The following is a 14,824-nucleotide window of genomic DNA, read 5'->3' on the forward strand; positions in this document are numbered from 1 at the left end:
TGCCAAAAGTTTTGCGAGACACTCATGCAGCATTTAACTCTCTTAGACCAGCTTGATAAGCTACAGTAAAATGACCTATGATTAAATATGTAAACACACGAATACATGTGTGTCTTTTGACACACCACCAGCAGATTAGCAGATAAGTGTTTTGTTTACCTTTGTTAACCATAGTACAATACCCTGAGATGGTAATGTTTTTATTGTAACCATGGTGTTGTCCTCTGTGGCATATGTCAAAAATGATTATGATCAACCCCTTGAGAGAGACACTGTATTTTTAACATGTTCACACACATACTGTAGCATTACTAGCCAGTACAATGTATTCTACTTTAAAGATCTCTTAGCATGACCTCATTATCTTTAATTATTATACTAATGTGTTGTATAATCATATGTTAGTTTCTAAGTCAGTGACTGGTTTTGTGTAATTCAGATTATCTTCACTAATGTTTGTGGCATATATCATAGTAGACAGTGTTGTTTCCTGCTTACTGTATCTCTGATGTGGTGGGGGGTGGGGGGTGGGGGGGGTGGAACTAGTTATGCAAAAAAAAAAAGGCTTGTCTCACTATGCACTTCGCACTCACCGTACATGGTGCCATGCCATGGTAGTGCTTAATAATGCGCATGAAATTCTACAAACAGAGGAAATATGATGAAAGACTGTGAAAAACAAAGGTAAACCACTAATGCTTCTGTTTTAATTTGTATATTAAATTATGAAGACATAACATATTTTTATGTAAGTTACTACCCACATTGTAGGAAATGTTCCGTACAGTTAACGATTCAATTTGAAAACATTTTTTTTTTACAGATTTAGATAAGACCAGATTCTATTCACCTTGTACATGAGTTGCAAAACATTAAATATAACTAAAGATTTTTTTATGATTTCATTAACTGTATCATATTTACATATATCTTGTACAGCATCACTGTGTGTATTAATGATAACAAAAGTTTATTTAGATGAATGCATCATTACACAACATGCCAAAAGATAGGTCAAACATTTCTTCTCTTTTCTTAGCCATGACCAGTCAAGTATTGGACGCAGATCTCTTCGTTCGATTTTTATATTCACCATTTTGCTGTTCCTGTTCCTGTGCTACTACATTGTCCCCAGTGAACTATCAGAATACTGGTCCGTAACAGTTGGATTATTTCTTCCAGAGAAATTTACCACTAAAATGGTCAATGATTCTCTGAATACAGTGCCAGCAGTGACTTCCGTGGAACCTTGGAAGCCTCCCGAGCCATATTATGTGGCATACCCACACAAGTATAATTTAGTTCTGAATGAGCCAGAGAAGTGCCAGAAGGAAAACCCTTTCGTGTTATTAATGGTACCAGTAGCTCCAAGCAATACAGCTGCTCGGGACACCGTTCGTTCAACTTGGGGATCAGAGAGGTTAGTTGGGGACAAGACCGTGAGCATATTATTTCTGTTGGGTCTCCCGACTTCAGAAGAAAGAGAAATGCTTCAACAAAATTTGCTACAGGAAAGTGAGAAGTATCATGACCTTATACAAAGTGATTTCTGGGACAGTTACTACAATCTCACCATCAAGACAATGGTAATGCTAGAATGGCTGCCTGTTTACTGTCCAAATGCCTCCTATGCAATGAAAATTGACTCTGATATGTTTCTCAATGTGAAAACCTTAGTCAGTATGCTTCTGTCTGCACCAAAGCAGAATTATATGACTGGACTTGTGGCTAGGAATGCAGTGGTACTGAGAAATCCTAATTCTAAATGGTATCTTCCAAAAACTGTTTACGAGCCACCTTTTTATCCACCCTATGCTCTGGGCTTGGGATATGTTTTCAGCCTAGACCTGCCAGAGAAACTTATTAAGGCAGCCCAACTTGTCAAACCGGTTTACATAGAAGATGTGTTTCTAGGTCTATGTATGACGCATTTAGGGATTGCTCTGACCAATCCACCTGATGGAAGCCTATTCAATGTCTTCCCTGTAGCATACAACCGCTGCCGCTATTCAAAACTCATCGCCACAACGACACGAAGCTTGAGAGACCAAGTGGAGTTTTGGAAGGATTTACAGAGACCTGGTCCATATTGCTAACAACAAATAGTTAAATCTGTGTAATGGTCACATGACTTACATGTAACAAAGCTTGCCTGTCTTTTCATACATGGACAACCAAAAACAGGCTATAACAAAAACCGGGTTAATTATGTGTCTTCGGGTTCACACTGCACAATTTCAGCCCTGTTTTTTGCTTGGAAATCAAAACAAATGCCTGAAATCGAAGGGCAAATCGGTGCTCAATCACATAGTGTGTGTTATGAAAGACTGTGTGTTATCATTGACCTGTCAGCAACAACAATTCACAGTCCTACAATGTGAATGTGTTTTGACTTAAACGGCATCCAATGAAAGAGCATGATACAGGTCAAGGGAAAGTTCAGGGGGTGGATCATAGATCTGCAAAAATAAAAAAAAATAAAAATAAACAACATTAGCATACATGGCTTCTGCAAGCAACCATTCTCTCTTTCTTGTTCTTTCCTTAATTGTTTTTATTTTTTATTTATCATTGGAAATACAGTGTACAGACAATTTGGATTGAAAGCTTTTTTGCTGCCTAAATGAATAAATCCATTCTCGTGTGAGAACGCCCGTCTCTGTGAGCTTATCTTATTTCCAATATCAGTTATCACGTGTGTTTCGTTGTGAAACATAGTTTGTAGAAAAGGCAGAGTCTAGGCTACACGAGACTATGTAATGTTTGACTTCCTGTCGCTGATCTGTCATATTGTGTGTACACAACAGGAACTAGATGTTACCTCAGACAGTCATGCAGTGTGAAATGAGCAGTGATCCAACAACTCTGAAAATAATACAGTGTGAACCCGGCTTAAGATGCAACAACAACCAAATAAATACTTGAAGACCTAGATAAGGTAAATAAGATTGAAAAATAAAAACAGTTTTAAAATGTAAATAAAAACTCGAACTACACTAGCAACAGATTTTAAAGGTGTTTTTCAGTAATTGTCTCTCTATTTTTTATTTTTTTTTGCTGCTATATATCTGTTTATGATAACGGATATTATTATCAGAACTAATGTCAGTTTTGGTAAAATAAATATTTGTACATACTGTACATGTACATACATGTAGTTAATTAATATTACTTAAATGCATAATGTATAACTGTAACAAGGAAACTGTAAAATAAATTGTAACCACAACTTCTAATGGCTCATAATTTCTGGCACCTTATTTCAATATGAAGGGCCAGGTCAGCTGTTCAGCACTTCCAAGAAAGCTATATACTGCAGGGCACAACAATAAGTACTGCCCGATGGCCCAGGGCCAGCATAAAAGAGGCTTGGGACAATTGATGGATTTGTCACAAGTTTATCATTTACACTTCTTTTTAAACCTTTCCAATTTAAACATTCAAGTGATTTTAAACCATTCAAGTGCAAGAGTCCCCACAAGACAACTCCATTCAGTGCTCCATCCATCCTGTACAGCACACATACAGACAGCCACGTCTCTGACAACGCGCAAGCCCCAAATTCTTGTTTTCTTATTGTGATGTAATGGTCAAAAACATGTTGCTAATTTGAATATTATAGCTATTTTGTAGCATTCAAGCACAAGAAGATGCGAATAACAACTTTTAGTGTGTTCTGCGTGCACAGCACACATATAGAGCTACATCTCAGGCAATGTGTGAGCACCGAATTGACTTTCTTTCCACTTCTCCTCACACTTAAGCGGACAAATATATATATAAAAGTGTCAAAATACCATCTTGATGAGTATGTGGGAAACAGTTGGATATGACTTAAGTAAACAAAAGAAATTGGATGTGCATTATTGTATTGTATTCGTGCATGGTTTCTTACAGTGGCTGCGACTAATTTACCAGCTGCTGTGATATCCTTAATGTTAATCAAAAAAAAAAGCTTTGACAATGAATGATCTTTATTAATTTATAGAGGGAAAAAATCAGTTATTTTACATTTGATTATTCAGTTTCTGTTTTTGAACACCTAAAACCCTAAAACCCTAAAGCCTCTTTAATTTGTATCTTTTTTTTCTGTTTATTTATTTGTGCTATTGCTTGTAATTTGTTCATTTGTTCTTATTTACTGTCTTTTCACTTGTCTTTAATAATGCGAGATCCGCTAGTGAGTAACACCTCGTGGTTCCATCGCAGAGAGGCACAAAATCACTTTCCAGAACATTCTTGTTCACCATTCCTGGATGGTGGAATGATCTTCCCTCCCCTATACGGAATGCGGAATCCCTGACAATTTCCAAGTGACAGCTGAAAACTCATCACATTCGAAGCTACTTGACTTCATCATTAAAAAAAAGAAAGAAAACAACTGTCTTTCTCTTTATTAATTCCTTCTCTTTCTAGCTTGTACTTATTTGAACAATGTCTAAAACTTGGTATTACAAGCACTTCCTGTGTCTGTTTTCCTCTTTAAGAAGAAACGCTTTATGTTTCACCCAATTGTAAGTCACTTTGGATAAAAGCATCTGCAAAATGACTAAATATAACTGTAAATGTAAATGTAATGCTTGAACTATTTTTGTTAGGCTAGTAGTTTTTGCAGTGGTATCAAAATTGGAATCATGAATTGTAAAATTTAACTGGTATCTAAAACTTTGATATCATATAAGCTTGTTTATTAAAATACAAGATAACATGGGCAAAAAAAAAAAAAAACTATGATAGCAACACACATTTGTTTACTTTATTTTTTTTTTTTTTATAGCAGGGCCAGTAAAAATAATTTGCAGGGCAAGTAAAAAATTGAACCACCCACCAAACTGGACCAGTAGAAAAAAATCCTTAGCCTTGAGCCCTATGCAAAGAAGAGGCCATAGCTTAGGCTAAGGCATTTGTTAAACAAAATGTATTGGTTTTGAAAAGAAAGTGATTGCATTTATAAATCTTTCAATGCCTGAAGTATATTTAAAGAGTTTTTTAATATTTGTGGAAAATAAAAATAAACAGAAATATACAAAAGATTTTAAGATTTTAATGTGCCTTTTCATTCCTGAGTTAAATTCCAATTTAATGCTAATTGCAGACCAGGGGCGGTTCTAGACCCTTTTTAGGTGGGTCTCAGCCCCCTATCTGAACAATCAGGCCAGTGCTGCTTCCTCAAGACACTTCATCATTCTTGCTCGTTTATCGATCTCAGCGAGGTACTTATGCGCTGTGACAGATCGTTAATGTGTGCACAAACATTTGAATGAAGCATGCGCACAGAGAGGCACTGCACGGACAGCACGCCAGTACCAAATCGTAGCCTGGTCTCACGAAAGTGCATTTCCGTGGCACGATTTTCTGTTTCTATTTGGCGTGCTTATGATACGCACCTTCCCCACACCCCTAGACTTAACCATTGCATCTCACAGGCACGCCAAAGTCAGTTTCTCCATATAAATAGATAAATTGAATTATTGGAGTATGTAAAATTTGTTTTTTAGCTTTTCTATTGTAAGTTGTGTGTTTTTTTTATTGTTTATTGTTATTGTTATTTTAAATGGGCAATCATGAATTGTATTTTCTTTGTTTTTGTTTTTTTTTTTACAAATGATGCATGATTGACGTTTACTTTTATTGAAAATATTGGCTTGATGTTGGGTTGTAAGATATGACTTTAAATGTTACATTGTGATGAAGTGGCTTGAATTTATTGTGAGATTGTGTTTTTTGTTTTGTTTTGTTTATTTGTTTTTTTTGAAACAACAAACAACAGTGAGGTTCCCTTTTTCTTACACATGGTTGACTTTGTTAAGGTGAGGGGGAGCAATTTGTAGTGGTTTGAGTCAAGTGAGTGTTGGGTTTTTACACTTGTAGTGTTATTTGGTTTTGTGCTGTGATTGAGTGTATTTTTTGCAGTGGAATTGCCATTCTATATGATTGGGAAACCCTATGGTCTGTAGTGGGTTAAACTTTGTTTCGTTTCTTTCGTTTCTGGTTTCTCTGCCACTTCTAATTACCATTTGTGTTCAGTAAATGTTGTTGTACTTACAAGGAAACATTGATATGTCTAAAAAGAAAGAACTGGTCCCTGGTCTTTTGGGTATGAACATATGTTTGTTTGAAGCCTTATTTTCAGTCCTACAGGTTAAACAAGTGGAACCGGGTTGGAGGGATGCATTGTTGCAGTGCCAGAGAACCGGTGATCCTTCTGTTCCTGGATATATTGGCCAGGTGTGAGTGCAAGCTAAGCATCCGGTGCAGATTCCAGCCAGAACAATGAGGTTAGTTACAGCGTACTGCCCTAAAACTTTTCCAAACATAGCCACTTTATTGGAAACCCTTGGTGGTCATGGGAGTGGTAGATTACCTGCAGGAATCCTGATTTCTCCTGCATTGTTACAGTCTTCCCAAAATACAATTTGTGTACCCATGGTTATGTCAGCACATAAACTGTATATTTATCTGCAAAAGCAAAGTTGGGTAGTTTGATTAATGTTGAGATGGTTAATCAATCTGACCAAGAAATTTCATTTAAGGAAAATTTGCAAGGTAATGTCAATGAAATAGTTATTCAGTGCCAGATGTCTGTTTCAAACCACAGTGAGCTAGAAAGGGTTGAATTACCCGGGTTTTCAGGGGCAGAAAGCGAAGTGGTTAAACATCTTTTGCATAAATATCAGGATGTTTTTGCTAAGGATGATGGTGTCTTGGGCTGCACTACTTTGATAGAGCACCATATCCCTTTGTTGGATGATGTCCCATTGTGTCAGCATCATTGCCAAATTCCATCTAGTCAGTTGGTGGCTGTGAAAGCCCACATTAACCCTCTGGGGCCTGAGGGTGTTTTGGGGGCCTAGAGAAGTTTTGACATGCCCTGATATTTGTTTTTTTTTTTCAGTTGCTTATAAAGACATAAAAGGCTAAAGTGTAATAACACTGTAATCAGCACAAACTGGGCTACAATAATATGTGAGCAGCATGTATGTACATGATTGTGTTTTTGAGAAAGCTACGTTTATGCATGGTTAGTGAAAAACTGAAATAGGAAATAAAACACCTAGAGAACATTTGTTCACAAGACTTTTGAGTACAGATTTTGAAGCCTAGAGTTTTTCTTCAAAATGATGTGAAAATCATCTTAATTACTCGCTCACAGAAAACAATATATTGATTTACATTTTTAAGACACTTTTTGTGTAGGGAAGGTATATGCGAGAAGGCGTCAACTATCATGCATAATGCTGTGATTTACACCTGAGAAGACAAAGGCCCGCATAATGAGCCTTTCAGCCAGGTGTGTGATTGAGAGAGAAGAGTTACAAGAAAGACTCTGAGGTCAAAATAATTTTTTTTTAACTACATTATTAACATTATTGTTATGGTAACTGATAGAAAAAAGTTGTGACATTTGCCAAGTATGGTAAGCCACACTCGAATTGGTGCTCTGCATTTAATCCATCCAAATGCACACACCCCCGGAGCAGTGGGCAGCTATATCCAGCACCCGGGGAGCAACTGGGGGTTTAGTGCCTTGCTCAAGGGCACTTCAGCCATGGGTTTTGAGGGTGGAAGAGAGTGCTGTTCATTCACTCCCCACCCACCTACAACTCCTGCCAGCACTGAGACTCGAACCTGCAACCTTTGGGTTACAAGTCCAATTCTCTAACCATTAGGCCACAGCTGCCCCCAACATAGAACACAATTATCACATAGCCCACATATTATCAGTGATATTTACGATATATTTATGATACATTTACACCTCAGAGGATATCGGGTATAACACATTCAAAATACTTACACCAGAGTAGATATTTATGAACAGAAGCTTAGTTACATTCATAAACACAAGTATGCTTTGTATGTAGGCCTATACAATATATATAGTTATAAACATATTTGGCTATATTCATGAACAGAGAATAGCCTATCTCAGTAAAGTTTTGTCTAACCATTCTTACTGACATTAGGCTAGCAACAATATTTTTTAAATATATCGTATTGCTGTTTATGTTATATAACATAAATAACATCCTGGCATGGTGAGACATTTAGAATGTGACACTGAGACTGAAACTTTATAATGTTTCACTTGATTATACATTTAGTCAGGAATTATAGTTTGAAAAAAGTCTAACTAGTAAAATGTGTACAGGTTATGTAAAAACTAATACAAGTAGGATAAAAATGTTTAGGATCTCTGCTTGATCAAGCCGCTGCATCAATAATCCAAAGGTAATCCAAAGCTTCTTGAGGTGAATTCTTTCTTATTTGTCACAGCAAGTCTTTTCTGCAGTGAATTCAGTCTCATTCCTTTCAGCGCGAAGTGCAAAGTAAAATGTAAAAAACTCGCTGCTTTGTTTGTTGTTATGGGGCGTTAACCCGTGGTGAGCTTCACGTGGATGATTATAATGCCAATAGTGCGCTCGGCGTGTGGGCGTGGTCGCATTAGATATAATGAAGGGAGACGTGAAAGACTGGACATCGCATTGTTTTCATATGGATTACTTTATCACAGAATATTTGTTTTTGGTAGCACTTGCTTAGTTTAAAAGTAGACACGTCAAGCTTTCTATAGATCTCTCTCTCATGTCTCTGTGTTGAGTATTTGCTGAGTTACAGTTCATTTTAATGACGCATTTATAAATGAAGATCACAGCAGGCCAAGGCTGCAGACAGCGCATCCTGTTTGTTTTCTTTATTTTAAATGTACAAAGTTTTGTTGTTATTATGTGTGTATTCAAATAAAAGTAGACCCTTTACAGATTCAATTGATGTATTGCTCTTATCTTTACGATCAAAACTGAAAGTGTAATTTAAGTTCTTTTTGGTGTTATCAGGAGAGGATGCCTCAAAATGCATATTTGCGTTAGTCGGACCCAGAGGGTTAAGCAGCTGTTGGAGAGTCAGGTCATTCGGGAGAGCTGTAGCCCATATTCATCTCCTATTGTGCTGGTGAAGAAAAAAAAAAAACATGGCTCCTTGAGAAAGTGTGTAAATTATCGCCAGTTAAATGCAAGAATTTGGAAGGATGCTTCTCCACTTCCCAGGATTGAGGATTGCCTAGATGCATTGACTGGGGCAAGATGGTTTTCTACATTGGACTTAGCAAGTGGATACAATCAAATCCCAGTGGCTGAAGCTAACCATTCCAAGACTGCCTTTTGTACTCCTTTTGGGCTCTTTGAATTTCTTTGTATGCCTTTTCAGTCCCTACTGCTCTATCTTGATGATGTGATCATTTTCTCAACAACAGTAGAACAGCATCTGCAGCGACTGAAACTGACACAGAGTCGTTTAAGGCAGCAGAATCTCAAAGTCCAGCTAGGTAAATGTTTTTTTTTTTTTTGCCCAGAAGTACATTATTTGGGACATGTCGTTTCAGCTGCAGGAGTGAGTACTGATCCGGAAAAGATAGCTGCAGTGGTAAATTAGAAATTAGGAATTTAGGTTTTTCTAGCTACTATCTGCAATTTGTGAAAGGGTTTTCACATATTGCAGAGCCGTTGAATGCTTTAGTAGCAGAAGTCATTCGGGTTCAGAAAACCAGGCGACCAAAGGTTAATTTGGGGGATAGATGGGTGGAAGCCTGTGAGAATGCATTTCAGACCCTTAAGGTAGCTTTGACCAGTGCCCCTGTGCTTGCTTATGCTGATTTCAGCAAGCCGTTTATCTTGGAGATAGATGCAAGTTTTCAAGGTTTAGGTGCCATTTTGTCAGAAACATTTCAAGAGTATCTGCTGTGCAATAAGTGTACAGTATATATAGATAACAACCCTCTTAGTCATTTGCAGACAGCAAAGCTGGGTGCACCGGAACAAAGGTGGGTAAATCAGCTTGCAGAGTTTGATTTAGACATCAAATACAAGCCTGGATGCAATAATGGCAATGCTGATGCCTTGTCTAGACAAAGCTCCACCCCTTTGGTTGTGTTGCAGGAAGCTGACCCTGTCATAGGAAGTTTCATGGTATACTGGGTCCGTAAGCAGCCACCAACATCACAAGAACATACTCTTGAACAGCCAGAAGTCTTGGAGCTAGTTTGTCAGTGGGAGAAGTTTGAAAAGGTAGATGGTGTTTTGTACAGACGACTTTGGCCACAAGAGGGTCATAAGGAAATCCGACAGGTAGTGTTACCATCTGCCCTCAGAGAGGAGGTTCTTACCTGCCTTCATGATGACCAAGGTCATCAGGGGATGGAGCGAACTGCAAGGCTAGTAAGGACACTTTGTTATTGGCCAGGAATGTATAGGTATGTTGAGGACTGGTGTAGGAAATGTCAGCGCTGTACCCTCTCGAAAGTGCTTAGATCGAAAGGTGCGTACATTTATGGGGCATTTGATGGCTGACAGACCACTAGATATTTTAGCAATCAATTTTACATTATTAGAACCATCAACTAGTGGAATGTGAAATGTATTAATCATGACAGATGTGTTTTCTAAATTTACCCAGGCAATCCCTACTATAGATCAGACAGCTAAAACAGTGGCCAAGGTATTAGTGGAATGATGGTTTTATTTGTTTGGTGTCCCACGACAGTTACATTCACACCAGGGAAGGTGCTTTGAGAGCTGCCTGATTCAAGAACTCTGTGAAATTTATGGTCTTGCAAAGACTCATACTACACCATATCGGCCTCAGGCGAATGGTCAGTGTGAGCGGTTCAATAGAATGATGCGCGACCTGCTGCACACATTCCCTGCTGAAAAAAAGAGATTGGCTATCTTGTCACAGGTGGTTTTTGTATATATAATACCACAGAGCACCAGTCTAAAGGTTATTGTCCATATGTCCTGATGTTTGGACAAGAACCACACTTACCAGTAGATTTTATGCTAAGACTGGATGACTGTGGCCCAACAAATATAGACTGTATGGCTGACCACCGAGATAATTTGGAAAGGATTTTTTAATAATGCCCAAGCCTGTCTTCAGAAGGCTGCATCTCAGTGTGCCCATGTAAATGATGCTAAGGTGTCGCAGATGTCCTTAAGGGAAGGCCAGCTGGTATATCAAAAAGCACATGACAATAAAGGCAGAAGGAAAATCCAGGATGCCTGGGAACCAATCACTTACCGAATTGTTTGATGTCCTTAAGGTCAAGGGTCTGTATGTTCTAATGTTCCAGTTGATGGTGGAAAAGTGAGACAAATACACCGTAGTGAGTTGCAACCAGTTCATGTCAGATGGTCAAACAGAAAGTCCAGGACTATGCCCTTTGAGTTAGGATCCTGAGGAGCAGAGAAGGGATGATATGATAGTCATGGTGTCAGGTGAACCTGGTGTGCCTGCAGAGAATAAGTTATGCGTGCCACTTCCAGCAGAAGAAGGTGATCCTGATGAGTTGACTTTACAGCCATGTCAACAACAGGAACAGCCTGTGCAGCGACAGGTGGACCTAGTAAGACGGACAATCCGGTCCACAGCAGGGCAGCATACAAATCCACATAATCTTCCTCAGTCAGCAGTGTGTTGAGAAGTCCAGCCAAATGGTTATATCTCTCTCCCAATGACAAATGTTTTTTAGCTTTTCTTTTGTTATGTTTTATTGTGGACTATTTATACATGGTCTTCCCTGCTTTCGAACACACAGAGACAAAGAACTGTCTGGTAAGGCTTGCGGTGATGGTTTATGTGTATACGTCAACAAAGAGTGGCGTAATAATGCTGTGGTAGTGACAAAACACTGTTCATCGCTGGTGGAGTTTTATTTGTGAAGTGTCGACCATTCTATCTGCCGCGGGAGTTCACGGTCATTGTTATTGTCGCAGTTTACACCCCCCCCCCATGTGCTAACGCGAATCAGTGAACAACAAACAAATAACCCCGATGGCTTTTTCATAATAGCCGGTGACTTCAACCATGCAAACTTAAAGACAGCTTTGCCACAGTTCTATCAACATGTGAACTTTTTAACAAGGGGAAAACACACTGGACTTTGTTTACATAACAGAAAAGAATGCGTACAAGGCTGTACCCCGCCCCCACCTCAGGTACTCTGATCACATCTCTGTTATGCTAATTCCAGCATACAGACCACTTCTGAAACTCGCCAAACCAGTTCAAAAACTCATGACAGTTTGGCCAGATGATGCTATCTCAAATCTTCAGGACTGCTTTCAGTGCACAGACTGGAACATGTTTAAAGAGGCAGCCACCTACAACAACCTCACAGACCTGCAGGAGTACACTGAAACTGCGAGTACTTATATCAAAAAGTGCACTGATGATGTTACAGTCACCAAGACCATCACCACACGTGCAAACCAAAAGCCATGGATGACAGCAGAGGTTCGTGGTCTGCTAAAGACCAGAGATGAAGTATTCAGATCAAGAGATAAAGAAGCCCTCAAAACAGCAAGAGCCAATCTGTCCTGTGGTATCAAAAATGCAAAACGATCATATGCTCAAAAAAATCAACAATCACTTCACAGACAGCAGATACACACGGAGCCTGTGGCAAGCCATTCAGACAATCACAGACTACAAGCCCCCACCATAGGCCTGTGATAACGACACATCCCTCCCGGATGCACTCAACCACTTTTATTCATGGTTTGAAATGCAGAATGACACACCTGCACAAAAACTGCCCATACCTCCCAACGACCAGGCACTCTGTCTGTCTCCAACCTATCTAGGATTAACCCATGCAAGGCTGCGGGTCCTGACGACATACCTGGCCGTGTACTGAAAGACTGTGCTGCACAGCTGACAGATGTCCTAACAAATATCTTCAACACCTCGCTGAGCCAGGCAGTCGTCCTCACATGTCTCAAATCCACAACCATCATACCAGTACCATAAAAATCACCTTTGTCCTGTCTAAATGACTACCATCCCACAGCACTGACTCCAGTCATGATGAATTGCTTTGAGAGATTAGTCATGCACAACATCAAAACCAGCCTCCCCAACACACTTGATCCACTCCAGTTTGCATACCATCCAAACCGCTCTACAGACGATGCAATTTCCTCCACCCTCAACTTGGCTCTTACCCACTTAGAAAATAAAGACTCCTATGTCAGAATGCTGTTTATCGACTTAAGCTCAGCATTCAACACAATAATCCCACAACAGCTCATTAATAAATGAAACCTGCTGGGCATTAACAATTCTCTCTGTAATTGGATCCTGGACTTTCTAACTGGAAGACCTCAGTCAGTCCGTGTCGGCCACAACACTTCGAGCACTACCACACTGAGCACAGGTGCCCCACAAGACTGTGTGCTCAGCCCGCTGCTCTTCACGCTGCTGACCCACGACTGCACTGCCAAGTTCAGCTCCAACCACATCATCAAGTTTGCGGATGACTCAACTGTGGTAGGTCTCATCAGCAACAGCGATGAAACGCACTACAGAGAGGAAGTGGCAAAGCTCACACACATTCCACAGAGGAACCGTTGAGAGCATGCTGACCAGCTGCATCACTGTCTGGTACGGGAACTGTAGTGCAGCAGACCGCAAGACCCTCCAGCGGACAGTGAACACAGCTGCAAAGATCATTGGTGCCCCTCTCCCCTCCATCCTGGACATTTTCCTTACACGATGCTCCAGCAAAGGCAAGAGTATCATGAAGGACTCCACCCATCCCTCCCACAGTCTCTTCCAGCTCCTACCATCAGGAGGACGGTACCAGAGCATCAGAGCCCACTCCGCCAGACTGCTCAACAGCTTTTTCCCCCAAGCTATGAGAGCCCTGAACTCAAACCACCCCACCCTCCTCTGAAACCCCACACAAACACCATACCTCCTGAAACATGGACCATCTCACCTTCTCCACTCCCCACACCCCCCCCCAAACCTTACCACATCACAGAAAAACTGTCTGAAACATTCTGTTTTGTGCAATTCTCCTCTATGCGCACTAGACACTTTTCACACACTGCTATGTGCACATAATCCCACAAAAGACTCAGTAATATGTGTTTACATACTCGTGCACTACAAATCATCTTGCACTGTTCCCCAGCCAGCTGCTTGACTTACGATGTTTCTCTTTACACATGTACATTATTATGTGAAGCATTCATATAGTCTATATATTTTTCCTTTTCAGTCTATGTATAGGTAAACATTTATATATAGCATATTCATATTCAAAATCTGTCAGTAGGTTAGTTGTGTATAGGTACAGTGTTTCTGTGTAGCATTCGTATAGTCTGTATTTTTTAGCTTATGTATAGGTAAACATTTATATATAGTATATTTATAGTCAAAATCTGTCAGTAGGTTAGTTGTGTATAGGTATAATATTATGTGAAGCATTCGTATAGTCTGTATTTTTTAGCTTATGTATAGGTAAACATTTATATATAGTATATTTATAGTCAAAATCTGTCAGTAGTTTAGTTGTGTATAGGTTTATACTGTTTTACTTCATTGTTGTATGTCTGTTTTTATGTACTGTAGCACCGTGGTCCTGTGAGGCACGACATTTCATTCCACTGTATGTCCACACATGTAGTGGAATGACAATAAAGCTCAACTTGAACTTGACTTGAACTTTAACTTTACCTAAAGCTGAGAAGCCTGTACATGTAGTAAACTAATTCTGAATCAGAAAGTTGCTATGGCTACTAAAATACTGTACCTTGAATGTCTTTTTTTTTTTTTTTTTTTTTTTTTTTTAAGCTCTTATCCGTTTACTTTTCCGTAAACTTACCCAGGCATGTTGCACAACCTGCTTTCTGGAATAACCCCATCCAATTTCATTTGTCCCCATGGTATCAGATTAGTTCCACCCTATCCATTATTTACCCCTCATTTTCTTGTGTATACACATCATTATTTGCATCAGTTCTTGATTTGTTCTCATCCA

At 39.4% G+C, this 14,824-nt stretch overlaps 1 protein-coding gene across 1 annotated transcript; it reads left to right on the plus strand.

Annotated features, from left to right (window-relative positions):
• The first annotated feature begins 581 nt into the window (after nucleotides 1-581).
• On the plus strand, nucleotides 582-2,650 carry LOC109073554 (beta-1,3-galactosyltransferase 2). Its single transcript, XM_019089657.2, has 2 exons — nucleotides 582-684; nucleotides 1,040-2,650. The coding sequence occupies exons 1-2, from the start codon at nucleotides 659-661 to the stop codon at nucleotides 2,094-2,096; spliced, it is 1,083 nt and encodes a 360-aa protein (XP_018945202.2). The 5' UTR covers nucleotides 582-658; the 3' UTR covers nucleotides 2,097-2,650.
• Nucleotides 2,651-14,824: the final 12,174 nt, after the last annotated feature.

This window comes from Cyprinus carpio, chromosome B7 (genome assembly GCF_018340385.1).
Source record: "Cyprinus carpio isolate SPL01 chromosome B7, ASM1834038v1, whole genome shotgun sequence".
Classification (NCBI taxonomy): Eukaryota; Metazoa; Chordata; class Actinopteri; order Cypriniformes; family Cyprinidae; genus Cyprinus; species Cyprinus carpio.

Excerpts from the sequence above, each read along its gene's own strand:
- LOC109073554 (XM_019089657.2), top strand. The coding sequence starts at position 659 with ATGATGAAAGACTGTGAAAAACAAAG. Across the intron at positions 685-1,039 it reads AAAGACTGTGAAAAACAAAG|CCATGACCAGTCAAGTATTG; the intron begins GTAAACCACTAA and ends CTCTTTTCTTAG.